Below are 27,699 nucleotides of genomic sequence, written 5' to 3'. Positions count from 1 at the left end.
AGTCAGGAACTCTCCTGTTTAAAAGAGAGTCCCTCAGTTTGCTGCTGTTTGATATTCCAAAACACTAAAATCAATATTGCCCGTTCTACATGGGCTGTTTGGTGCATTTGGAGCCAAATCTCTGTCAGTCAGTGCTTTCTGATGTGTGGAACCACACTACCCAGCAAACCATATCCATTCTTGTTATGGTTTGATCTCTCCAGTTTAGTTGGGTACAGTACCAGAATAATTTTCAGCTGAGAAATGTTGTTGGGTGTAAATTTAAAGCTTTTAAACACTTATGTATTGCTGCCACGCTTGATCCAGAGTTCAGGTGCAAGAACTGAATGAGAGGTCTGGAGAAAGGTTAATGTTGGGGGTCTAAATGTCAGAAGGCTTTGTGCCATTTGGAGACAAAGCTGAAGGTTTACTTAGAAGCCAACCCAGACAATCAACTATTGCTTCCTCCTCTTCATAACAGTGGAGAAAATATTAGAAACATCCTCATCCTCCCCTTGTAATCAGCATAGTCTGAGCTGATCTGATGCAATGAAAAGTAACCTTTCTGGATCACTGCTATTAATGCTGCTTGTATATCCAAAAAGAAGGGTAAATGGCTATGTACCTGGAGCAGGTTGTGAAGAGTGCAATCATTTTCTCTAATCATCCTCCTTGTGCCCTCTATTTTCACATCTTCTGCAGCACTGTGTACAGTTTTCTGACATCCAACCACAATTTCCATTTGCAGCTAAACTCTGTTTATAAAATATGCAAAATGCCTGATCCCAAACTCAGCAAAGCCTTTGGGATTCTTTCTACTGACTTCAATACAGTTTGGATTGAGCCCAAAACTAATGAATACCGAGTAATTCCACAATGAAAAGACAGTATAAACCCAGGGCTCCTGGATTTCTGCCACCAGCTGTAGATAAAGCAGAGCAATTGCAGCAACAGGATTCTTTTATTACTGTCATTAAAGTAATAGCCCATGTCCTGTTCTTTTTCTGGGCTGTACAGAGCTGGGAATGCAGTGGGACCAAAGCATCATGCAACCCCTAGGGCAATGCAGCAGAGAGCTCAGGCAGGCTGGGAGATGAGTGCTGCCTGTAGTCCTTAAACTGTCTTATACTGCTCCACATCCAAGGGACTACACTGTTCTGGGGGTCCAAGCTGGTTTCACTGGTTGCAGCCACAGGATCAGAGCTGACTCAGGAATCACTGAGTGGTGTGATACAGACATGATCAGAATGTCATTATCACTTCAACTCTACAGCAGGATGAGTGTGGTCAGACAGATTCACCAACTTAGAATGCCCGTGGCACACTGGAGTATAAAACCTTTGGTCTGATCTTTATCTTACTGAGGAGAAACGACTTCAAGCTGCAACATGTGGTGTCATTGTCTTCAAATTAAATACAAGAGGTAATCAATTAAAGCTTTGGGAGCAATCTGAGATCCTCACATGAGAAGTGTAAAACACATGCTAGGTTTTCTTATTCCAGATGTGTAACAAAGAGTAGTAGGGAGCCTCTTCTGCAGCCTTGTGGGTTTTCCCCCCGTAGTTATAAAGGGATGTTTTAACCATCTATACATTTCTAAAGCATGTGTGTGTGTCTTAGATGTCTGAAATAACTTGTTCCTTAATTACTTCTTTAGCTGCTACTCAATGACACAGATGGAATATTTAACTCTACTGCAATGAAAGGACTGCTTGGGCCTCCAGTGAGTATATGCTGCTTTAAATGAACCTTCAGATTTGCTCTGTCTTCAGTGCTTCCTTGTAAGCACCAGCTACAGCTGAATTCTGCATGCTTCACAACCAAGTTCCTGTTAACCTCAGCACTGAGCACTGTGGATGTGCTTCGGGGCAGAGCTGAATTCTGTGGGAATGGATTGGTTTTACACATTTGTGTGATAGAAAAGAATTGACATAGCCCTGAATCTGAACCCTACGCTCAGAATAGCAGAAATGCAGAACAGATGGAAAAACAGGGACCACACTTTACACAGCATTTCATAGAATCACAGAACAGTAGGGGTTGGAAGGGACCTCCAGGGATCATCTAGTCCAACCCCCCTGCAAAAGCAGGTTCACCTAGATCAGGTTGCATAGGAATTTCTTCCTTTTTCTTCTATTCTTGTCTTTCAAATGATAAAATGCTGGGATAAAGTATTTTGCCATATTGTACCTGAGACTGCAAGTAGGAATGCTAAGCTCCCGTGTACAAGTTTGGTCTCACGGGACTTACAGCTGTGAACAAATAGCTGGAAATTCCATGAGAGAACAAGAGATGTAAAAGCTCAGGTTCTGTTTTGCAGCCAGGAGTAGAGCTGGAATATTTGAAATTTGAATATTTGAAATGCTTTCAGTTTCCTAGGACTGGATCTGGAGAGAAATCAGCTTTTCCCAGGCTATGGGGTCTGCAGTGAATTGCACTTGGTAAAAATTTCCATCCCAAATGAAGCATCTTACTCCACTACCAGTGTCAGTTGTGGACTGCTGTTTGTGGGGTTTACCTGATTTCTTGTTTGTGAGCACAGTTCTGTCCCTCACATTCAGTCCATGATGAAACAGGGAAGAGCAGAATGTATGTGCCTGCCAGCAGAATTTCACCCTACAGAGCCACAGGTTGAGGGGGGGGGAAAGAAAGAGGAATAAATATGTCCTATAGCTCAAAGCACAGCTGCAGTGGGCAAGGTCTTTGCAGCTCAGTCTCTGAGATCCACGTGATGTGGATTAGAACTCAAGTGTTTCTCTGCAGACATCACAGTGGGGCAATCTTAAAGATGCTCTGTGCAAATCCAAAGCTGTGTTTCTATTTACAGCCCATTACACACTCTACTTTCTGTCCAAAGGCAACCAGGAGTAAAATGGCAAAGGTGGGAGGGTGACTGGGATCTGTGTGCTGGAGTCTGGAAGAGATTCAAAGGAGGCTGAATTAGGGTTTGGTTTCCCCTTTCATGTGGGGAAAATGGCACCTTTCTTCAGTCTTTCCCGTGTCTCTGGCAGGTCCTTCTGTTTTGGAAAGCAAATGCTCACGTCACAGAAAAAGCTGGAAGCACAGGGTGTTGTGGAGCATTCACAAATATGCTGCTGGGTGAATGAGGTTCTTAGGGCAGTTGCATTATTACAGTTGCAGTTAATACTCACAGATCATGGGAACTGCATGCTCTGCTCTGCCAGTCTGTGATATGTGTTTGTAAGGGGCTGGGTTTTCTCTAAATTGCAGGGGCCAGATGGCAAGCCAGGTCTGCCAGGATTTCCTCTAAGTATTAACTTCTTTGGATTTAAGTGTTTTTCAACAGAGTTTAATATTTTTAACATTTCCATTGTACAGCATCTCCCTGAAGTCTAATGGCTTTTCATATGGAAGGCTGTGGGTCTCTGTGAAATCAACAGCTGTGGCTGAAATTCACTCTGCCAGAAACCCAGTGTCCTGTGATTTGCACATCTCCTATTTCTGCTTATCTCAGAATCAGTTCTGTAGTTTAAACCTAAATGTGATTGACCCTGATGAAAAATGACTAAGGAGAGGACCTATGGCAGGGGAAACAAAAGGAACAAGTGAACTTCTGAAAGTTACCTTCATATGTAGGTGTAATTGGATCATTCTTTAGGGTTTTTTTGCCACTGCTACAGAGCACAGTAAAGCCCTACGAGCTGCCTCCTCTTTATTTTATCTCTTAGGAAGCATTTATTACCTTTTCTAACAACAACATACCAGTGCCACCATGGAAGCACTGCACAGCTGTTGTACCAACAGGAGCCTTAGACCATGCTGCCTGCCTGTTGAGCCCAGATTGCCACACCACACAAACTTTACCTGGCTTGTGACTTCACCCAGTATCATTTAGACTGCTATATTTACATTCCATAACACCTGATAGAGCTCTTTTCCCTACTTATGTTGTTTTACAGTTCAGATGGATACATAAGGTCTCAGCATCCTCTGTGTATAACTGAGAGTAACTAAGGAGAAAGCTGGGGAAGCTGACAAATGATGTAGAGAAAACGCTGGCAAATTGCCCAGAATTCTACAGAAGATTGTTCACTAAGCCCTGGGTGTTGTGGACTGCATAGGAAGCCAAAGAAAGGAGGAGGGGAAACTCCTTAGAAATGCTTTTCATTTGAAAAAAGAGATGATAACATTTAGGAAGCAGTATAACCAATTCTCAGTCTCTCTGTCATTTCCAGAACTTCTCCAGACATGAAAGCATCGTTCTTGTTCTTACCTGAGGCATTTACCCTTCCATCCATGCAGAAATCATGTAGACTCAAATTTAGTTAGTGGTTAAAAAGCTGCTTCTGAATGCACTTGCAATGGAAGATTGTAAACCAAACTGTGATGTGGGCACAGTGCTTTGACCACAGAACAGAGACAGAAATCACCTCCTTTTCAAAGATATCATCTCTCATTCAGTTCAAAATCTGGTTTTAAAGTGCTGCTAAATACAGATTCAGAAATTCTGCAGCACTTCAGTCTGTCTGAATGGTCAGGGAGGAAGAGACACTAGAACAGGGTGTAAATAGAGAATTGTAGGCTGAATTCCCACTCTTACTAATGTTTGTGTGCTTCTCTGTGTGAATGTGTGCAACACCCACCCTGTGATAAACATCGAGGGGGTGTCCTTTCTGATGGATTCTCCCTATATATGATCCTTGTTTTAGGGAATGCTTTGATTCAGACAGCAATTTAGTCTTGTAAGAGTCCTTACATTGCAACCAGAATGATTCCAGTCCAAGTTTTCCAGTTACTTGCAGTTCAATGTAGTGAAGTGGCCTGGCTGTACAGATCTCACCATGGCTTTACACACATGTTTTTGCCTAGGGCCCTCGGGGACCAAAAGGTGATACTGGTTTGCCTGGATCACAGGGACCCAAAGGACAGCAGGTAAGAGAAAATTCAGTATGTTTGAAGAAAGATCAGCTCCTTTGATTCTCCCCTGGAATGAAGCTTCATCCCACTCACATTGATAACACCTTATGATTGACATCACAGAGAAATGAATCTGCCATGCTTCCAACAGCAGTGATGCTGCTTTGACATCTTCTGGTTCACTCAGAACTGCTTTGTAAACACTATAAAACAACTTTGACAATTGCAGGGTGAAAAGGGAGAACCAGGAGCTATCGTTGCTGCTGATGGATCTTTAACTGAATTATTAGGAAGAAAAGGGGAGAAGGTGAGTTAATACTGTGTTATGCTCCTCCAGAACGTTTGGTGGCCTTGTTGCCAGCCACCTCTGCTAGATACTGCAGGAGTTCTCCTTGTCATTGCTGTATGTGTGTCTGTCCTCAACAGGGTGAAGCTGGAGTGATGGGACCCGTGGGACCAATGGTAAGACATTTCCAAAGATGAGTGGATTCTTTATAGTGATTGGTTTTACAGATAATAGTAAATGTAAAGGAAGTTTGCTTCAGCTCCTCATTCCTTCTGAACAGGGATGGTAAGGAGCATTCATGCTTCAGGCTGATCAATATCCTTTGGAAAAGAGTGGTTGCTACATATGTGATGCTGTAAACTCCTGACTCAATTCAGAACTTGAATTCTGGTAGCAAAACCGTACCTGTTACTATCTAAACACAGCAAAATGTCTTCAGAGCTAGAAGCTTGCACAGCCTGACACTCTGAGTGAACTAGGTTTGTTTAGCACTGAAGATAAGAGGCTGGGAGGAGCTCTCATTGTCTCCTGTGTCTGCCTGAGAGGGGATTCTAGAACAAAGCCAGGTCCTCCTCGAGGATGCACAGACAAAAAGACAAGTGCCAAGTCCCAGTACATCTTGAATTTCTGTTTCTTCAAGCCCCATTTGTGGATATGGTAGCAGGGAAGGGTGGGTTCTATCACTTTGAAAGCATGGGGGCACAATATTGAAGTTCACATCTGCCTGAGTCCACCAGCAATCTGTTCCCTGCTTTAGCCACAGGCATTAGCTTTGATCATATGGGTAAAAATTACCTTCAAACTGGAAATGAAACAGAGGTTTAATAAACATTCTAGCATCTCCAAGCTTCGTGAACTTTAAATTCTGCTTGCAGGGGTGATGTCATGGATCAATATGTTGACATGTTCACCCTCTCTGAATTTCATCTCTGATCCAGTCTTCATTTTTTTGCATGATAAAAGATTACACCAATGAACCCATGAATTTCAGCTTGATGCTAAGATAAGTCATCCCAGCATCGTCAGATACACTTTCCATGAATCACTCTTCACTGAAATGATCTTACATAAAGGCACTTGTAAAAAGTACCGGTTTTGTTAACAGTTTAATTCATAAAATGGGTTGGTTAGAGGTTGATACTTGAATCCAGGTGGCATCCCTGTGTCAATATGCCACTGGTCAGGTGAGATGCAAAGCTCTGAGTATGCAAATCATCTCAGTAGTCTGTTGCAACCTTTCTAGCTCTTCACTTGCCTGCACTCCTTCTGTGCCTTGACTGAGAGGTGACACAGCAACAGAACCGGGCTGTTGACAAGGAGACTCAGTTCTGCCACGGGCTTGCTTCCTTCTTTAGCCTCCCCTTTATAATCAAGAGCAGGTGAATGGCCAGATGAGGATTTCCTCTTGGCTTTTGGTTGTTTGCCAGTTGTCCTTCGAGGCAGCAGCCACAATGCCACAAAGACTTGCCAGCATTAAAGCGATGTGCCCACACCTTTCTGCCATCAGCACGGGGCTGTGGTAAGCACCAATGGAAAGTCTCTCACCCTCAAAGTGCTGTGATTGCTCAGCATCAAACACGTCAGCCGCCAGCTCCGAGAGGCGCCCGCGTGGCATCTCCAGACACAGAGATTGTGTAACTGACAGGGTAAGAGAGAGCACCAGGCTGAAGAAAGGGAAGTGAAACCAGCAGGGCTGGTACGTGTGGAAGGAGATTGTCTGGGCACGTTGTGGCTTTGTCGAGTTCCAGGAAGCTGACAGCAGGCGAAAGTTTGTGGTATCCTCAGATTTACTGCTTTTTGTTGGTTGCTTGCTGGCTGCCTAGAAGCTGCATGTTTGCAAATGCCCAGCCATGGGCCATCCCTCATCCTGGAGCACTTTTCCCAGGCAGCCTGCTTGCCCCTTTCTTTTTGCAGCCACTCGTATCACTTTGTGAGGCCAGACGGGCCAGTCACTCTTGTATAAAGGAGGATCTGTTCTGTTCCAATACCAGCCCCACAAACCTCACACCTTGGCTGGCAAGAGGTGTGGAGAAGCCTGGCACCACGTGAGTTCTCATGGTGATCCACAGGCAGTTCCCCATGGGTCCTGATTCAGAAATGATTAGGACAACAAAGCAAACAACAAGGAGATGCACAAAGCATGAATCACTAAGCGCCTGTTTTCTACTGAGTGATAGTTAATTTTCCTTTGATGCAAGGTGATTCAGTTTTGAATTGCACAGCCTATAAATGTCTGAGAAGTCAGACTTCACTGCAGATAAGGAGTCTTTTCCAAGCCAGAGCTGACTGTTACATGCAGGGCTCAGCTTCTGAGATCACTCAGCAGAGCAAGTTAGAGAGGACATTCTGTGTGTTCCCTGCAGACCGACTTTTAAGGCAAATATAGAACCATGCCTCTTGTTTTAAACAATCAGATAAATGCCAGAGTTAAGTTCCATACATTCTCCATAATCACATTTTCTCTTTTGTACAGGGACCAATAGGACCTACTGGACCCAAAGGAGAACTTGGTTTCCCAGGACGTCCAGTATGTATTACCCTCTCAAGTGGAACAAAGACAGAGGAGCTCGTTTCTGACACATACTATTTCTACTTATTTCAGGGCCGCCCAGGACTGAATGGACTGAGAGGTCTGAAAGGTGACCGAGGTGAAGCGTTTCATGTAAGTCCTTGTGCATTGTGAGAGGCTGACAAAGAAGTCCTGGTAAAATCCCAAACCTGATTCACATGAATTCCTTTAAAATGACAGCGGGACTAAAACCCTGACATGATCTAGAAACAGTTCTGTGTTTCTGCTGCTTTTCCTACCTGGTAACAGTCAGTGAAAAGTTAACTTCTGGGTCCATCTGGACAGATGTACATCGTTGTGTCAGCTCCCAGGTCTAGCGGTTGTGCCTGTGCTCCACTGTTGGCATAGCTGGTCCAAACAGTAAATGATCTGAGACTGCCAGTTCTTTCTGTATATCAAAGACCTCCTGCTCCAGCTCGTCAGTGTGAGCTCTCATGGTGTGCAGATACTCCCATGGGCTGTCCAGCACAGGTACAAACAGCACTCCAGCGTATCACAGTGAAGCAGCATCTACTGCTCATTTGTGAGGTTGTCTCGATGCCATAGGGCAACCTGTGCCAGTTGGTACCCATGCCAAAACAGCACCTGATAATATTTCACCTACATCATAGAATCCTTTCAGTTGGAAAACAACTTTAAGATCATTGAGTGCAACCCCTCACCTCACGCTGCCAATCCCACCACCCACCCATGGCCCTCAGCACCTCAGCTATGCATCTTTTAGAGACAGGCTGAAAAAAAGGAGAAGGGCATTTTGCTGTGTTAGCGTAGAAATCATAAGGCAGGGATGAGCCAGGCATCAGAAGAGGTGGTCCAGTCAAGATCACTGTATTTCCAGAGAGCACTTTTTGTAGGTTAGTTCTGTTGTGTGAGTCCTCTGTTTCTACTTTGTTTAAAAGGAAAAAGAAAAGAAAAAGGCACACAAATTGCAAACCACAAGTATGTTGTCTGTCTGGACATTAAATAGAAGTGAGATGATGATATTGCTTTATCTGACTAACAGGGAGACTGAGAATTGGTAAGTATCTAAGTTTCTTCACAGAAAGAAGAGACCAGGTATTAAAGGCTGCTTACACCTCTAAAGAAAGATGTAAATAGAAATTTAGTTGCTGGAAGGTGAAATCAGATGAATTAGACAAATTCTAAATGGAAGAAAATGACAGAAGAGACAACTAGACACCAGCTAAAAGTATGAAAGCAGGTTTTCTAGTCCTCCATATCTTCCAACAGTGTCAAGGTTCAGCTGGACTGTCTGCCTTAACCACACAGAATCTATTAAAATGAGTAAAACTAGATGAAGTGCAGCAGGCTGGGAGATTAAAGCAAATAAACCAGGCTACATGTTCTAATAGCCCTTCCTGGAGTGCTCAGAGGAGGTGAAATCTAATGGGTCTCTAATTACTGGTGAGATGACACATGCCACCTTGCAGAAGCTTTTGTTGACAGGGAGTGAAGGATGGGCATGGCGTGGTGCCAGGCTTTTAAATGACATGGTAAAGAGCTGGCACATCTTTTTATGGAGGGCAGCCACACCTCCAATTTAGCAGGGTTCCTTGAAGGTGCTAATTAGAGTGTAGTTGTCTGTAGTTATCTGGCACTTGAAGATACATGCATCTCAGCACTATTGAGAATCCCAGACCAGTCCTGGATGCCTAATTTTCCTTGGGTGAGAGATCCACTGCCTTTACTTTAGGTTCACTTTTCAGTGCTTTGAGCTTTCCATTTTGTTTTTCCACCTGCAAACAACAACCTCAGATCATTTTGCCCTCCACAGAGTGCTTTAGTTTCAATATCAGAATTCACCTGACAGGTTGGTCCCTGTAACTGAATGCTCAGTCCCTGTAACTTAATGCTTTGTCACCCTTCAAGCCATCTACCACAGAATTTCTTGGTTAAATGGGGCATTCTGAGCCCCTTAGCCTTCTTCTTGTAGGCTCAGTTGTATTGCATATGAAAAGATCTGTCTAATATTTTCCTTCTTTCCCTGTTTCTTACCAGGGCCCTCCTGGCTTGCCTGGACCCCCAGGGCCCCCTGGACCTCCAGGACGTATAGTTTATATCAAAGGAGTAAGTACAACTGGGGACCAATGGTTTGTTTCTGTAGCAGAAACGTGCTGCTCTAAAAACAGTCTGCAAAGGAAAACATCAGAATTTGTTTCAGGTAACACAGTTTACAGTGGGTGACCTTGCCTGTGAGCACAGGAAAGAAATCCCTTAAGCCAAGCCCCTACCCTGTGAGAGTTTTGACCTGCCCACAGAGTGGGACCTGCCCACAGACCTGTGTGAGCTCCTCTGTGCTTGGGAGGCACTCATTTTTGTTTCCTAGCTCTGTCCCGTTATGTCCACGAGCTCTGCTGGGTGTGTTACCTGCTGGCTTATACCTACTTTCAGTAAAATCATTTCCCTCCTTGTTTCCTATAGACAGTTTTCCCAGTCCCTCCCAGACCTCACTGCAAAATGCCAGTAAGTCACACAGGGAACCTGCTGTCAGCAAAATGCATGGCCACGACACAGTACATAACCCAAGCAGCTGTATACGTGCCCACGGCAGCTTTGCAGCTTCTCTCCCCCTGCCTTCTGCTTTGCACCACAGATGGGCTTCACCTAGTCTTCACCATAACGGATTTCCAAGTGCCTGGATCCCCAAGGTTAGGCATATATGAAATATGCAACACAACTAGAAACACTGGAACCTTTTGCTTAAAGCCCTTGGATTGCCTGGTGGTGCTAACGCTTTTAATGCCTTCCAAAGCCCGTGTTTCTGCAGTTTAACAGTAGCTTTGGGGAGCTGAATGTTTATACACAGACACACACCACATTTTTCAGATGTATATATAAATACTGTCTCTGTGTTGTTATGCCTTTAGCTGTCTTCACTTTCCCTGTCCAAAGTACAGCTTGTTATGTATTTCATTGGCATGGAAGATGCATTAGAAAATAAAGATCATGTTCTGTATTTGACCCTCAAATGCAGTCCATTCACATACAAACATTTACTATCAGCCTCTGCTTTCCAAAAGGAATGACAAAGCCCCATTACCTTCAGAGGAGCTGCAGTTTCACATACAGTATCCAAAGAATGGAGATGGGGGTTATATTTTCAGGTTATATGGCTGTTCTGTTTTCTGTTTAGACAGTATAGTTCAAAACAGTCTTGTGCCTCCTCCTCCAATTTCCATTCCAGTTCTTTGCCACTTATTTTAGAGAAGCAGCTCATGACTTACTCTATACTACCTGCAGTAATGCTCATCCTCACCCTACCCTTATGTATCCCAGCTTATGGACTGATCATTTACTTAATGACAAACAGTTATTCCTCTATGGTAATCTGACATTTCTGTGGTTTTGGCCTGCCCCCTCCAGATCCCATCTTTTACCTCTTTGAGTTTCTCCCGTGACTCTCTGGGGAATGATTCAAGCAACACACGCCTCCTTTACCTGAATTTCAGATAACAAAACACAAAGCTGCTTTTCAAGGTTACAATCACAGCAGCAACTTTTATGCTCACCTGTCCTGATACAACACCTCTCTGTGCATCTGAGTGTGCTGGATAGATTTGTGCTGCGTTTGTGAACCGTCTCCTAACCCCATCCCAGTTTATAGAGAAGAAGCCAGCTGTACATGCCTACATAAATGAATATCCATAAAGAGCTGCAGGCTGAACCCCACCAGTTTGCCTCACCTGAGCTGAACTTCTGAAGTTAATGGAGCTATCCATGTGAGTAAGACTTCTACGAGCTGATACTGCAGGATTAGCCAGATGCAGCACCTTCCAGGATTTTTGTATGCTTGCTTAGATCTGTATCAGTAGTACTAGCTGGTACTAAGAGCCATTGCCAAGCGCTGTGGCATGTTTTCGTTCCTGCATTGCCCCTGTTTTGAAGACAGGCAGTAGGGATAAGTAGCATGCCCAACTGTTATGGGTGGCTGGTGTCAGAAAAGGGTAGACCAGACTAGCTTCTACCTCCCAGCTGTGGTCTGGATGCATCTGGAGCTCAGGTCAGCATCAGACAGCAGGTGCAGCCATGGTCTGATGAAAAATTTACACATGTAGTCTGTTATCTTACAGTCAAAAATCAAGTCCTGCTTGCAAAAGCACTGGTGTGAATTCAGAATCCTTCTAGGAGAATGTTTTCTGATGCTTCAGTGGCACAACTGAGAGTAGGATTTGCTGTTGCCTCCAAAATGCATGTTGTTGCCCTCTTGCTGAAAGCATGCTGCATGTTAAAGAGAGCAGAGTCCTGGGAAAAGCTTCAGCAGCTAATAACTCAAACCTTGTCAAACTGGAGACAATCCCAGAGTGGTGCTATAACATTTACTGTGACAGCATGCACGTTTTCCAGGCTTTTCAGTCACACCAAGTCATGCACTTCCATTGCTTGGTGTGTATGGACAGTTTTTGACAGATTTCTGTGTCTGTAGGTGAGCACTCCTTACCCTGCAAATCAAGAAGCTCTTAATGCCCATGGTGAGTAATCCTTTTCTTGTACCTCAGCTTAAATAAGCTTTGTGGGTTTGGGTTTTTTTCTTAGTTAAGATTTATTGTGGTTTTCACTGCAATAATTTTGTTTAAAACTTGTTGGTTTTATTCAATTAATCATTATAATTTCTTTTCTCTAAATGCATGCTAATACTCAACCCAAACAGTAAGTCACTCCAGCATGCATGCCTTCTTTCTGTGGTTTAAGGAGGAAAAATCACCATTTGCATACAGTTTTCATCCCATTTTAAGATTACTGTAAGGGTCTGACTGTGCCATTCTTGAGCTAGTACCTGACCAGAGAAGCACAAAGTGGTCGCTTTGTGTGCACTCCAGGCATTAAAGTTAACACAGCCTGTGTCTGTGGTTCAGTGGGTTTGTCCTTCCTCAAAGACATGCTCCAAGTATGGACTCAGACACATGAAGAGTGAAACAGGTAGCAATTCTGCTCCTAAAAAAGTGGTGAATGCTGATTGAAACATCACGTAATTAATTGAGGTTGGAAAAGTCCTTTAAGCTGATGGAGTTCACTCATTCCCCCACAGCTCCAGGGCTTTGGGATCCCTCCAGGGATGGGCACTCCCCCACAGCCCTGGGCAGCCTGGGACAGGGCTGGGCAGCCCTTTCAGGGAATGAATTATTCCCCATCTTCAATCTAAACCCCTCCTGGGGCAACTTGAGGCCGTTTCCTCTCATCTCTCACGAATCTGCGATGCTTTCCTGGCAGGTGCTAATGCAAACGCAGATTCCTGGGGACTGCGCAACTCAGTGGACTTAAAAGGAGAAAAGGGAGACAGAGGTGCTCCAGGACCACCAGGTATACTGAATCTGATATGTCATTCCTGTCGCCAAAGGGATATATCTTTAACTGGAAAAGCAATTGAGCAAAGCCCTCCAATGCTTACCCCTGCAGCCTTACCTGACTGAAGCCTTACACCTAGGTTCCTTGCTGCACTGACACACACATCAAAGCCCACACTGTTATCAGAAACGTCTCCTGCACCTTTGTGAATGTCATGAATGTGTTAAGTACAGCTACTGAAATGCAAGTGGCTGGCCAGAGATCTTTGGGAACCATCATGTACACTTTCTGAGACATCATTTTGTTGTCAATCCTTTTAAGCTAACTGGGCTACAATCCAGTGCTCCCCATTTCAGGGCAGCACACCTCTGCATTCTGAGCCCAAGGCAGCCATGTGTTGGTGGCAGCCCCACCTCCAGCAGGAGGTGAAACGCCGTGACCTCCATTTCAGCCTTTTAATATTCTGTGCTTCATTTGTGATAATCATCAAAAGTCTGTGTGAGCTAAAAATAGCATTCTGCTCGTGGTAGGAGCATGGTAGCAGATGTTCCTCAACCAAAGACTTACCTCTGTGTATCAGAAAGTTGAGACACGTTGCTAATCCTTACACATTCAACAATAGTTACAGAAACAAGCATCAATTTGAGCAGACTGCTGTTACAAACTCTGCCTTCTCCAGACCTTCCTCAAAGTCTCATATACTGAGATGGGGCTTTGGTCAGTGCCAGGACGCATTTGAAACAGAAGCAGCAGTACATCAAACAAATGTTGCTATAACATGTTTATAAACTTTGTCTTCTAATGTGTTGATAATAAAGAAAAAAACTACATTTAGGTGGGTATTTCTGCCTTTGTTTCAAAGACATGGTTCTGTTGCCTGCAGGTGATATTTTGGGTGTTTTTAAGAGAGCATCTGTTTGTTCTTAGAAAATACATTTTATCTTGCCCTCATTAACTTTTATTCTGATCAATATCCAGTGCCTCAAAATAAGTGGTTGGTTGGTGCTTCCTTGTCAACACCAAACCTGTAAAAAGAAGGAGCATTCCTAACTAAAAACCAGTTTATTCTGTGCTGCTTTATCCACCAGGAACGTGCCTGTGTGTTCCCTCCCAAGTTCTGTATGTGATACAAATGCACGTCCTACAAAACAAGCTTGTCTTATACCTTGGTTTCCACTAAAAGGGGTTCATCTGGGTGCTTCTCTTTCCCCTGCTGCCCAACTGCCATTTCTTTTCAGGAAAAAAAAAGGGGAGTTCTTTTTTTTACTCTTTGAGCTTCCTTTGCTTTTAAATTCGCCTGAAATTCCCAGTTAAATTCAGAAGTTATTTAGGAGGAAGAGTGACAGACGAGACAGGGCATCTAAGCCTTGCTTTGTCAGGAACCCAAACCAAAAATGTCTGTTAGATGTAAAGGTTAATGGTATTATTGTAAACGATTTTCCTTTAAACTGCTGAACCGGTAATACCCAAAGCGGTGCTTTTAAAATGAAAATGACAGGTAATTACTGTACTTCATTGTGTTTTCTTCACTTTTCAGGTCCACCTCTGCCTCCATCACATTTCAGCCACTTTATTAATAGCATAAAGGTAATTACATGCCATTTGTGTTTGGGTTCTGTTAAGCTTTTTTTAAAGTGTACCTTACTGTAGACTAAGCATAAAACAGCGTAGCACGGCGAAACACACAAAGCAGATAAGAGCATCAGCAATTACTCATTATATCAACTTCTTACTCTCCAGCTGCACAGACAAAGTTATTCCAAGTACAGAGATAGCAGATGCCAGTGGTGCATGAGGATTAGTGTTGAAAAGACTTTATTACTGAGGCTTTTTACCTTCCCAGTGGTTTTACAGTGAGTCATCATTCACTGTAACCTCACGCAAATTGGTACAAATTATCTGCCATAAATGAATGCTTTGGTTTCCATGCCAGCCCAGGCAGGAGACATCCATTCCCTAAAGGGCTTCTAGAAAAATTCAGCAACGATTAACACATTAAGGGGGAGGGAATCCCTTCTGTGTCATGTTGTTTGTCCTTTAAGCACAATGGAGGAAACCAGTTGAAGTGATGGAAACTAGTGTTGTTGGAATCTCTCACGAGGAAGCATACCCATACGATATGTTTGGTCTCCCTCTGCTCCATTATTCTATCTGCTTCAAGTGACAAAAACGAAAACCAGTGCAATATTATTTCAAGTGTTTTTAAGTGAACAAGGCACTTTGTCAGTAGAAGACCTGGAAAAAAATGAATCAAGGTATGGTTTAACGGTGCCACCAAAAGCAGAGTGCTCAAAGACCTCTCAGTGCTCTCTGCTTTTCAGATATGGTTTCTGCTTGGCTGAGGGCACCTAAGTTACTCCTGTGACATCAAGTGCCCCATAGGTTCGTGGAAGAGCTGATGTGGCATCTTTGATCTTACATAGTGTCTGTAGCTTTACAGCTTTAGCTACAAGGCACTCTTTTTCCATGTAGCCTTTCATCTCTGCACAAGGGCACACTGCACAGCAAGCTTTACAGTCCTGTTTACTGGGAAACTACAAAGAAGAAAAGGCAGAGGAGGAGCTGTACACAGTCATCTCTGCTCCCTGTTCTTGCTTTGCCCTTTGCCTCTCCTGCCCATGGGTTTATGTCTCAGAAAGGTGAAACAAAGCAGACTAAAAAAAAGTTGAAGGGGAAAAAAAAAAGCAGACAAACAGAAAGCAATGATGCGAGGGGGAACTTACAATTGCTGTGCCTCACTTTTTACAGAGAGATAATGACCTAGAATGTAAACATCTCTTCTTTCTTATCACTCTGTTCCCTAAACTGACTGATAATCAGCCATGAAGGACAGGAGAAGACAGCACTTCAACGTGGCTGCAGTTTGGTGTGCTGTCTCTTCTGTTATCCTGGTGCACATCCCCACCCTTCTCTCCCATCCTACACACAGTAATCTTCATTTTGACACACACTTCTAAATGTGTGTCCGTTCCACGTCAACCGTGCTTTGCTTTTTCCTCCATGATGGAGAAAAGCAGAGAGCCAGGCTCTTAGGCTTCCTCCAACTTTCTCTTTGCCTCCAGCTACAGCACAGAACAAGGTTTTGCTTGAATAGCAGGAAACAGCAACAGAGGCATTTTCTCTGGCTCCCCTAGCCCTTGCCCTGAGAGAGTCTCGCAGCCTGAAAAGAGAGAGCGTTCTTTTCCATTCCATGTCACTGCAGAAGGAAATGATGTGAGAAAGATTTTAAGCAGATGCTTCTCTTTATGAAGTTCATAGATTTCATGGACCTTTCAAAGACCAGTGCACAGAGTTCTGATTTCACTTCAGCTCAATGTTTGAAAGCATGCTTTCTTTACAGGGTGAAAAAGGAGACAACGGAGTCACTGGTGTAAAAGGAGAAAAGGGAGAACCAAATGGAGGTTTTTTCCTGACAGGACCTCCTGGACCACCTGGAAGACCAGGATTAATTGTAAGTCATGCAAGTTGTAGAGTGGGAATATTTGTGGGTACCTGTTGTTTTAATTTAGAAAGCACTACGAAGAGACAAACATCAAGATGATGCTAAGAGCTATATGAAACTAAATGCTAATCAGTAGGTGAATACAAGAGAGTTACATTGGGTGTGAACACAGACACCTGACTGTTGTGAATTAATTTGCTGTGTTAGCAAATATTTGTATTAATTTGCTATGAAAAATCGCTGTAGCATTGTGCTCAGCTGCCTAATACCACCTCAGCAGTAAGGAGCTTCACGCTATCAATGGCATTACAAATCAAGGCAGTACGTATACAACTTGTGACGCTATTTATATCCCCACAGAGGCCTAAACAGGTTATATGAAGTTAGATAGAGACTGATTTGAAAGTTATTTGCTATCTAAATAATTAATCATAGAATCACAGAATGGTAGGGGTTGGAAGGGACCTTTAGAGATCATCTAGTCCAACCCCCCTGCAGAAGCAGGGTCACCTAGATCAGGTCACATCATCTTTTCTGTTCCAGTAATCCAAAAACATGAATGCAAAGTGCTTTGTGTACTGTCTGGATCACTCCTATAAAGTTCAGCCACTGTCTAATCTCTGCCTAGTTGTTTTATCCTCTGGTAATTGCCACCACAGCTGCTTTAGAATCATATGCACTAATTCTGTGTGATTCTTTGGAAAATAGAGAGAAGTCTGTCAACAAACATATGCATTGCATTACTGTACATCATGTTCTGTGCCAAGGAGCATGACTGGGTGGGTCACAGCTGAGAAAGAATCATGGAATCATTTCTGTTGGAAAAGAAGTGTTAGGTTAGCAAGTCCACCTTGAAACATCACCCCCACACACACCAGTGTCATTCCACCTTGCTGAGAACCATCTCCCTCTTTAGAAACTGTTCCACTGTCAAGAAGGAGTTGGGTGGCAATGCTGAGATCCATCAGAAACTGAGCTGTCTTAGTCCAGGGTTCAGAAACTGTTTCATGTGTGCAGGCCAGTTTGACCATGGAGAGCACAAACCCTTCTCATTCAGACTGAGGACACACTGCTAAACTAGACATTTAGAAAGTTGGAGCCTTTTTAATCTGGAGAGCTGTAGGGATATGAGCTGACATTCAATCACAGGGGCACAAAAGACATTCATCACAAGACATACACCCCACATAGACACACTTCATGGTTAAACCTTTTCACCATGTGCCTCCAGACAACTCCTCTAAGCACATCAAAGCAAGTAGAAGGAGCAGAGCTGAGATTTGGGACTTTGAGAGTATTGTCAAGAGCTTTGCAGGTATCAGCAACTTGGGAATAGGTGTGAGAACTTTCAGAAAGCTTCCTGAAAATTAGATTCTTGAGCTTAGTTTGATATATGGTCAAATTTTTCCATTTTCTATTGATATCATAGAATCATAATCCATGTCTTCTTGAAGGAAATTACACACAGAGTCACATCTGAGGTGGTAGCAGGCCTTCAGAAAACATTGTCATCAGAGATGCAGACCCTGACAACATTTAAGGAAATGCTTTTTATCACTGATAGGGACCAAAAGGGGATTCAGTCGTTGGACCCAGAGGACCTCCAGGGTTGCCTGGCCTACCTGGCTTACCAGGGTATGGAAAAATTGGCCCTCCTGGCCCACCTGGCCCACCTGGCCCACCAGGACCCCCTGCGATATATGGCTCAGGTGAGACACTGTGGTTTTGCTTCTCGCTGTAGATGCCAGGGTGTAGGTATGTGCCCACATCCCCCACACACTGACCCTTCCTCTGCACACCTTTGCACACAAGGTGGTCCTGGGTCTTCAGGTGGATTATCTCAAACTTATCTCAAACGACTCTAAGCTTAACTGAGTAGGACCTAAAAGTTCTCCCTCTTCCATAGGCATGTCATTAGCAGCCAGGAGAAGAGCATTCTGGTCAATTTAAGTGGGTCTGGTTCTTCATCTGCAGAGTATCTATGACAAATTACCATCTGTTGCCCTTAACCTCCCAAATAACAGAGAAAAGACTGAGTTCCACCAGTGCTTTAAACCAAAAATCCCTAGAATGCATTTTGAACTCAGCTACTCAGAACTTGACTATGGAGGGCTTATGGCTAGTTCAAGCTCCCACTCCTCCTAGACACCACCACCAAGTCCCTCCTTTCTTCTCTCTTGAAAAGAAGGTTGCCCCTCATCACGTATTGCACACTTGTTTTATTTCAGCAGCCGCAATGCCTGGGCCACCGGGTCCTCCTGGAGAGCCAGGCCCACCCGCAGCCAGGAGTCTGGTAAGGCACCAAAACAAGCAAGTCTCCCATTGAAGTCTTGCTTCAAATCTTTCAGTGGTCGTTGGTAGCACTGAGAGGGGAGAAGCAGCTCCATCCTCTGTTTCCATTTATTGAAGTGCCCTCTGAACCTCAGAATTTTTCAGCAGGGAATCCACATAGGTGGCAAAAATTGACAAGAGAAGTCTGTCCATTGCCTTGGTAACAGCCTATTCCAACAAATGTAAAGATTGGTGGCATGCTAAAGTCATGGAAAGGTGCATGTTCCATGTTCAAAGCATTGCCTCTGAAAGAGAGGCAACTTAACATGCTGAGATCCTAGAACAGCTCCTGACTGCCCAGCTGGTGTAAAGAACCCCACTTTACCTCACTGGATTAAAACACAGTAATAGAAGTCACTTCATTCTTAGAAGAAAACTGTAGATTTCCCTAGCAGATCTAAAAATGGTGCCAGAGAATACAGACAAATGTAGCTGTTTCCTTTTGATATGTCATGAATGGAATCAGAATCGTACCGCAGATGTCCCTGCAGTACAAATGACAGCTCTGGCTGCTGGCCTGGTTGTTTCTACATCAAATAGTCACCATTTCTGGGGAGGGGGGGGAAAGTAGAAATTCAAGCTGGCAGAGAGGATTCATTGCAAATTTCCCTTCTTCACATTATGACAGAAAAGCAAATGTGCTGGGTATCCTTGGCAGTCATTTCAGAATGCACTGATAGACAAGCTGGCTTTCAGATCATCCACACCATACCAAAGGAACTCACAGGAATCTGAGTGTAAGCTCCTTAGTGCCTTCCCTTCTCCATGGTGTCATGCCTCTGCTAACTGCCTTTTCTCATGGAAATGCAGGACCTGATAATGGTTACAGATCAGGGAAGAAAGCACTGGTGCTCCAAGGTAGAGCACTGTAGTTACAGGCTGGGAGCTACTGTCTCTAGATAGGAGATCCAAACCCACTTAGGTCAAAACCAACATTAAAAACCAATCTGCAACTCTACAGTAGTGTCTACATGACTCCTGAAACATCAGTATGCCTTCTGACACTGAAGAAATGAGAAACAAACAACACACAAGTGTCAAGAAAGTATACTCTCAAGAAATTGGCTCCTGATTTTGTACGAACTGCAGTTACCAAACAGACTCTAGAAGTAACCCATTTAGAGAAGTGTTCTTATCTCCAGCTGACAAAGAGGTAATGGGGACAATGTCCTCTCTGATAAGATAGGACAGACATCAATTTGAGCCTCCTGATGATCTATAAGAGAGAAACTGGGAAAACACTTGCTGTGCAAACGAGCAGCATCTGGAAACATAACAGGAGGGACGGAAAAAAACACCTTTAAAGAAAGGAGGTCACAAAACCGCTGAAAATATAACAGAAGCAGGCGTATGTAGAATTGTGTGTACCATTTAGAAACCCCCTCTGAACTCTGCCATTCGGAGATGCAATGGTCTTCACTCTGTGCAAAAGTAACTATCGGTGTAGTTCTATGACAGTCCACACAATGATGCTGCTGGAGTGCCAAAGTAGCAAGACATTTCTATTACTGAAGCTCCTTTTATGGGATGACACAAACCTGCCTTTGTGAGTGTTTCCTGTGGAAGGAGCCTTGACATTTAGGCATGCAAATGAGGCTTCAGTTTAACTTGCAGAATGTTTTGTGTGTCTGATGAACGGTGTTTCGTTTTCCTGCTTGACAGGTTACAACATTCCAGAACATTGAGGGTATGCTGGAGAAAGTGCACTTGGTAGCAGAAGGTACCCTCATCTACCTGAGTGAAACCAGCGAGGTTTTTATCCGTGTGAGGAAGGGATGGAGAAAACTGCAGGTGCTGTTGCATTGCATCCTAATCCTTTCCAACTGCTTGGCTCTAAATGGAATTGCTGCAGGGATTTGTTAAAGGGGTGAAGTATGGGTGCAGAGGTTACAGGGTTTTTTTAGTTCAGAAGCTGACGGTATGATACACTTTTCCTTGCTTTTCCTTTTGGGTTCTTTCAGCTCGGTGAGCTAATTCCTATCCCTGCTGACAGCCTTCCTCCTCCAGCCCTATCAAGCCATGTAAGTACAACACTCTGAAAAACTGGGTCTAAGTGTGCAAAAACAGGCCACAAACTTGGCAGAAGCTGCAGGCAGATCCCTGCATAACAGATTATCCACTAAGACTTGTCAGTTCAAAATAAGCATCCTACCACTACCTAAGCTTGCAAATTAGTCCACATTGGCCAGTTATCTGTTTCCCTTATCTTCTGAGGCTCCAAACACTACAAAGCAGTGTCTACACAAAGCAGAACAAAGCAGGCTGCCTACCATAAAAACCCACAAAAGAACTCCAACCCAAACCAACAGTGTTCTGTTTCCTAACACTGAAGTCAGTCCTCGTCCCCTTTCAAGGAAACTCAGAAAAGTGGTTTTGAAAAGCAGGTTTTCTTTCAAAGGTTATAGTCCTGTATTCAGGGTTCAGCGTTGTCACCTGCACATAGCTTACCCCACAGCATGCTGAAGGGCTGTTCTAAAGCCTCCGATGCTGCCTGTGCCTGACCCCATTCTGCAAGTGATTGTACCAACCTGCATGTGAGCATGCTGCCTGTCCCAAAAAAACTGCAGGAGGATGAAAAGCAAGGAGTGGTAAAGGGGATGGGGAACAGTCTTGTTGATGGCAGGTTAATTGATGTGACTGCTGGGATAATGAAAGAGTAAAAGAGTGTTAGGGGAAGGAGCAGCCAGAAGGAAGATGGCCAGAAGGAAAAGAGCAGAGCAGGTCAGAGAAGTGCACTTGGCACACTAGAGGAATGTTATAAGCAATTGCCTGCAGCCTCCAGCTGACACCACATGAGTTTCCCAACTGGTACAGTCAGTGGCTTGTTACTCATACTTACTGTAACTAGAGAAGAAAACTTCCCTGCTCCTGAAACATCTCTGCAGATCATTGACCTTCTGGTCTCTACATGCAGGTTGCTTAGGAGACAGAATGACTGAGGCCTTGAGAAACACTCCCACCCACTATGTTTTCTCTTTTCACATCCTTCTTACCCGTCCAGTTTCAATTTTCCTGAAGCAGCCTCGTGCTTCTCCTGCCAAGAGCAGGCTGCTGCCATGCAGGACTCGGGCTGCGAGCCACCGCTGACACCAGCTGTGGAATGGATGTGCTTGGGTCTAGCAAAGCAGCAATGTTCAACATTGGCTTTACTTGGAAAATTATGGAGTGTCTAAAATTCTGACCTGAGTAACACGTTTCACATGTTTTCTGTTTGCATGTGTCCAAATAACAGGGATTTCAGCCTCTTCCAGCACTGATATCAAATACGAACAGCAGAAAACCAGCAGTAAGTATCTGAGATACCAGAGATCTGTGTTGCATCTGCATGGCTGTGGTTTGGAACCATTTGGGATGTTTCCTCTGCAAATTCACAGGTTTTATTTTAGCAGTTTACAAACACACTTCTTTAACTGGTTTGGGCATCTCAGAGATAAATTTAAAGTGTTTCCTCCAGGTTTTATTTTCACCATCCTAGCTCCTTTCACACCTCAAAGAAAAAAATAAGGAAAGAACAAAGAAATCCAAATTCTGAGCTAGGAACATCCTTTAATTCAGTGAATCTTTGAGTTAACATCAGTGCTACAATTAATCATTAAAACATTCATTTGAATGTTTCCTATTTTGAATATTTCCTATGGCCCTGCTTGTTTTACATGGACCTTTTAGAATCTAAGCCCTCATTTAAAATACTTCAGAATATTTAGCAAGGCAACTGAATTATATGTAAAAAAAAGCCCAAACACCCAAAATGTGGATTAGTCCTCCCATCTGTGCTGCTTGACTTACCCTGCTCCTGCTTGTATTTGATAATGGTGACTATTTAAAGGGTAGATGGTCACTTCTTGCTGCTTATTTCCATGCTTGGAGGATTTGGGATTTTGTTCGTGTGCCAAGTCCGAGACTTCTGCTTTAAAATCTTGGCTGCTTGTAAAAGGCTTTTATTTTCTAGGAGTATATAATCTGGTGGTTCACTTGGTGTTCAAAGGTAAATACACATTTCTGCTGTGGGTCTCAGAGCTTTGAGAAATGCAGTGTTACAGCAGAAAATACCTTCCATGGCTGGTATGGAACATCGTGGTTCTTGTGCTGGCAGGAGGAGGGGGAACTGAGTTTGTTTCCAACCCAGTCTTCTGTGTATCATGAACTTTAAAAATAATGGTGAGTTTTCTTCTATTTTTCCCCCAGCTGCATCTGGTGGCTTTAAACTTGCCGTTTTCTGGTGACGTGCGAGCAGATTTCCAGTGTTTTCAGCAGGCTCAGCTGGCAGGGCTGAGGTCTACCTACAGAGCCTTCCTCTCATCACACCTGCAAGACTTGGCCACGGTGGTCAGAAAAGCAGACCGACACCACTTACCCATAGTCAATCTGAAGGTAAAACTGAGCGAGCAGCTCTTGCTACACCAGGAGAGGCTGTAGGTGACCCAGAGTCTTGGCACACAGCAAAAGCAGGAAGTTTCAAACCCAAACTGCATTTGATACAGAAGCAGCTTTGCTTCGTGTCTCAGAGGCGGGTTCAAGAACTGAAAACAGCTGTGATCAAGTAGGAAGTTGCAGACTGTCTCACATTTCCTTCACTGCTTTCAGTAGCCCGAGGCAAAAGGCAGAAATAAAGCTGAGAGCAGCCTGCTTTGGGCAGACTGCTGACAAAGCAGGAGGGTGATGTTTAGCTATCTGCATGGTTTTTATATCAACAGGGAAAGTGCACCCTCATTTCTCAAAGATAGCTCTTCTGTTCTACCTTCCAGTGTGATCACAGAGGGCAGTTGGCCAAAACACCCCTTTTCCTCGTTTCTAAAGATAAAGGCACATTCCATGCTTAGGAATGATGCCGGGTCTACCCCCATGAAACTGAGAGTCTAGAGCGTGAGTCATTTCGTGGTCTCACAGAGGCAGACACCCTCTAAAACTGAGGCAAATAGCCCATGTCTCTGCAGCACTGGCTGGCTCCCAGAACAGGCAGCCAAAGAAACCTCCAGCAATGACAGGGGATGCCTGGAAGATGCTGAACGGCTGCTGCTCTGAAGCGCACCCAAGTACAGAGCCTTACAGGCAAGTGTGTAACGACAAGACTGTTTCAGCCTTGTCTGGAGAAGCTCCAAAGCAGTTTGAGAGGCAGCTTGATGCAAAGCTTTTGCCTTGAACATTTGCAAAGCTTTACACAAAACTGTGACCCCAACAGAAGCCCCAGAGCAAACTATTTCTGCAATTTCTCTATAGCTGCAATAGCGATAAGCAGTTTGTCAAACAAGCCCTTAGACAGAGAGGACAGTGGAAACGGAGATGATAAATATTTGGAGTGATAACAGAACAGAGATACAACTGTGAGGGAAAGGTGTGGATGAGGGAGCTGTTAGCATAGAGATGAGACAAGTTTGCTCAGGAGCATCGTGCAGAAACTGACGTGGAAGAGGGAATCGCGACGTGTTCTGAAATGCAGACAAGCTTTCAGAGGTACAGAGAAGTCTGCAAGTCAGGTGTGACGTGGATTTGGGGGGTGTTCTGTTTGTAAGAGTGGCTTTGAAATTTTAACAGGGAGAAATCCTTTTCGACAACTGGGAATCTATATTTAACGGAGACGGCGGACAATTCAACGTGCACGTACCAATCTACTCCTTTGATGGGAGGAACGTCATGACTGATCCGTCTTGGTGAGTTTATAGCCACGTTCATGTGTGACATGACATCTATTTTTACCAGACGGTAAGCTGCTGACGTTCCCTTCCAGGCCTCAAAAGGTGATATGGCACGGTTCAACCGCCAGCGGGGTCCGGCTGGTGACTAACTACTGCGAGGCCTGGCGCACGGCTGGGACGGGGGCGGTGGGCCAGGCGTCCCCGCTCAACACGGGGAAGCTGCTGGAGCAGAACCTCTACAGCTGCAACAATCACCTGATCATCCTCTGCATCGAAAACAGCTTTGTAGCCGATCCCCCGGGAGAATGATTCCCCTGCGGCACACGGGAGCGTTCCGTCTCGCGCCACAGAACCCTGGCACGGAAACGCCGTTTGTAACGATGTACATATTTATTTGTTAAAAGCAGCCAAAGAGAACATACCTCAACACAAGCCACATTCCCCTGAGGTGCAACACCCCGTGGGCTGGCCCTAAAGCCCTTCCTTCCACATCAACCCCTCACTGTTCCAAGTCTGCCCGCAGTTAACTCACAGCCCTCTGGCTGAGCTGCAGCTGACGTGCGGGCACAGCCCGGTGTGGGCTCAGCAAGGCTGCTGCTGCTCCTGCACAGCTTGGGAGCTGCCTGCTCCGCTCCTCTCACCTGCAGACACATTGAATAGCCAAGGCACTACATATATAGATGCATATCTACATCCTGTCCCTCAGCAAATAACGGGAGGCTGCTACATCTCACGGGGCTGGCATCTTCACAGAAGCTTTAGGAAGCGAGGTGCTCAGCTCCTCTGGGTCTCGGTGGCAGCTGAGTCCCCAGCTCCTGCAAGCTCATACTGATGGCAGCCTGGTGCTTACACAGAAGTCCAGCAGCTTCCACATCTTCCCTCAGCTTTGTTTTTTTTTCTTTGCAGATTCTAGGCACAGGGCTTTACGTGAATTTCACCTAGACAAAGTCTGGTCCTTCTTTTGGTGCTATTGTTACCAGGAAACCTGGCGCAATGTTAATAGGAAGCATCCTGTTTTACTGGTAGAACTGTGCAGAGTAAATGCAGACAAACGAACCATCTGCCCCTTCTTTATTTCACGGTGTGTTAGGGGAAGTGGTTTTCCTGTTGTGGCAGCCTACTGAGCGAAAGATGGCTGTCACTGGTTCTTCAAAATAGGTTCTAGGCGCTGTTCCCCCACTAAATGATGTGTAAAGTGATTTTCCTCGTTGTGAGTTTACCCTGCTGGCATTCACATCATTAAAGAACTGTGAATACCCAATAGCCACAGCAATGACAGGGATGATCGGTAAATGCTGATGTACGTCACAAATACTGTCACCACACTGTCTTGAAGCCTTTTGCCTACAAATTTGTCTCCTGTATACCTTAAACAACATATTTACTTACATTTTATCAGGCAGTAACTGTGGAGGTCAAGCTCCACCTTATCATTTTCTTAAGATTTAATCTAGAGCCTGTGCTGGAAGTACAGTTCGTCTGCTGGCAGAGTATTAAATTACTAGATAGCTGCCTTCAAAAGACAAAAGCAAATCACACTACTGTATGAAACTGATGTAATTATATAACATAACGTTGTGAAATCCAGCTCTATTTTTCCAGTTCACTATAAAAGCTTATTTCCCAGGGTCAGCTGAATCAAATCTTCTTTTATTTCTTGGAAAAGCCGCAACTCCATCATTACAACACAGCAATGAGGCACAACCAGTTTACATTCCGTGTCCAGAGTATGCATAACCACGAGCTGCACTCCTTTACAGTGCCTTTCCCTAAAATGCTGAGCACTCTTGTGAAATGCCAGATTCTTTGGGTTCACGGGACTGGAAGAGCTGTGCATGTTGGGCAGGGTTCTGCTCTGAGTCACAGGCGGTTCAAAGGAGAGCAGAGGAGCTGGGGGGAAAGACTAAAAAGAAACCCACACTGTTTTTAGGAGAAACTGAACTGGTGTTTGTATCAGACTCAGCAAAAATTAGTCCAGAATGCTGTTTGTGCCGATCCTTTCGCAGGGCAGACCCCTCTCTGTCTCCTGAGGAGCTTAGCAGGGAACTGAAATGGTTTAGCACCATCAGTGAGATGCTAAAAAAGTCTCCGTGGTTGCTCCACGAGGTAGGAGAAAGAAGAGGTTTCCCTTGGGAAAAAACCCACATTTTGTCATGTCAACCAGAGCCAGTGAGTCCTTCATATTCCCTGGAGAGAAAGAGTAATGTTCATCAAGGATAGGACAGAGAAAAAAAAATAGCCCAGTACTTAAAAGACATTATCTTTCACTATCAAAGCAGAATAGTTTTATCAGCATGATTCCAACACAAAGGTTGGGAGCACTTGAGGAAGTTCATTTGCTAATTCAGGTAAGGAACTGTGTATAAAGCAACTGAACCACCAAAACAAGCAGCAGAGCAAGGTGGAAAAGAGGAACCGCACCAGAATCCAGCGTGGCAATCTGAATGAGTGAAACCAGGGCACTGCCAAACAAGATTCTTCAGTCTTTCAGAGGAAAACATTCGTCTGTTTTGAAACTTTGATGCACTTTAAAAGGCAGAAGTTACTACACTGTAAACACAGAGGAGGTGACAGTCTTATAACCCATCAGAACTTCGAGGTGGGTTGATGAATAAAGTACAGCAGATCCATTTCACCTAACGGGATAGTTCTAGCAGTCAGTCTGGCAGATTTAACTTTGTGTAAACTCTAGGTGTAAGCTATAACAACAGAAGCTTCCTTTAAATCAAGAAGGAACCATGGTGGGCTTTGGACTTCTGCAAAAGTATCAGTTCTCTGTTCTGTGGTTCTGTGTGATTCCGGGAAAAACAACTATGATCGATTTTGGATTAAGCTGATGCTGAACCTGAAAGAAAACAAGGGGTTTAAATACAACAAAAACAAAGGGCAAGCAGAAAAAAAAACAACAGTAAAGTCTGGGAAAAGTTAATAACTCTTTGGAAAAGAACTGGATGGCTCAGCTCTAGCAGTATTAGGCTTTGCCTGCAGAGAGGTGAGGATACAACTTCACCCTGTATAGGCAGGAGACAGACATGGAATGGCGCTTTCTTCATTTGTCCTTTCTTCCACCTCACAATTGACCTCCTCCTTCACTTGTCCTTCCCCAGTTTTATTTAAAGCTTGTGTTGCTCCTCTGCAGAGAAGCTGAGTGCTGCTGGGAGCTGCCAGTTGCTCCGGTGCTGCACAGTTCCACCTTTCACAGGAATCTTCTGTCTCTGCTGTGCACAGCACCCAGAGCATTTGCTGGGAGCATGGGATACAGTGATAAGATGGCTTGGAGTCCAGAGAGGCTCCTTTG

General features: G+C 44.3%; 1 protein-coding gene across 3 annotated transcripts in view; it reads left to right on the top strand.

The window, feature by feature from the left end:
- The window catches only part of LOC133625301 (collagen alpha-1(XV) chain-like), a 90,673-nt gene extending 64,690 nt beyond the window's left edge, over positions 1–25,983 (top strand). For all 3 annotated transcript variants that reach the window (XM_061994966.1, XM_061994967.1, XM_061994965.1), the window contains 20 exons: positions 1,637–1,702; positions 4,810–4,872; positions 5,087–5,164; positions 5,284–5,319; positions 7,617–7,670; positions 7,746–7,805; positions 9,711–9,779; positions 10,134–10,175; positions 12,136–12,181; positions 12,921–13,010; positions 14,533–14,582; positions 16,336–16,446; positions 18,002–18,146; positions 18,666–18,730; positions 20,431–20,559; positions 20,730–20,789; positions 22,001–22,054; positions 22,954–23,139; positions 24,301–24,416; positions 24,494–25,983. In XM_061994966.1, coding sequence (XP_061850950.1) covers positions 1,637–1,702; positions 4,810–4,872; positions 5,087–5,164; positions 5,284–5,319; positions 7,617–7,670; positions 7,746–7,805; positions 9,711–9,779; positions 10,134–10,175; positions 12,136–12,181; positions 12,921–13,010; positions 14,533–14,582; positions 16,336–16,446; positions 18,002–18,146; positions 18,666–18,730; positions 20,431–20,559; positions 20,730–20,789; positions 22,001–22,054; positions 22,954–23,139; positions 24,301–24,416; positions 24,494–24,710 — 1,737 coding nt within the window. In that variant the 3' untranslated portion in view covers positions 24,711–25,983. The remainder of the gene's footprint in view (positions 1–1,636; positions 1,703–4,809; positions 4,873–5,086; positions 5,165–5,283; positions 5,320–7,616; positions 7,671–7,745; positions 7,806–9,710; positions 9,780–10,133; positions 10,176–12,135; positions 12,182–12,920; positions 13,011–14,532; positions 14,583–16,335; positions 16,447–18,001; positions 18,147–18,665; positions 18,731–20,430; positions 20,560–20,729; positions 20,790–22,000; positions 22,055–22,953; positions 23,140–24,300; positions 24,417–24,493) is intronic.
- The last annotated feature ends 1,716 nt before the right edge of the window (positions 25,984–27,699 follow it).

This window comes from Colius striatus, chromosome 4 (genome assembly GCF_028858725.1).
Source record: "Colius striatus isolate bColStr4 chromosome 4, bColStr4.1.hap1, whole genome shotgun sequence".
Classification (NCBI taxonomy): Eukaryota; Metazoa; Chordata; class Aves; order Coliiformes; family Coliidae; genus Colius; species Colius striatus.
Note: the sequence above shows the minus strand (reverse complement) of the source record. Positions and strands in the feature narration are given on the sequence as shown.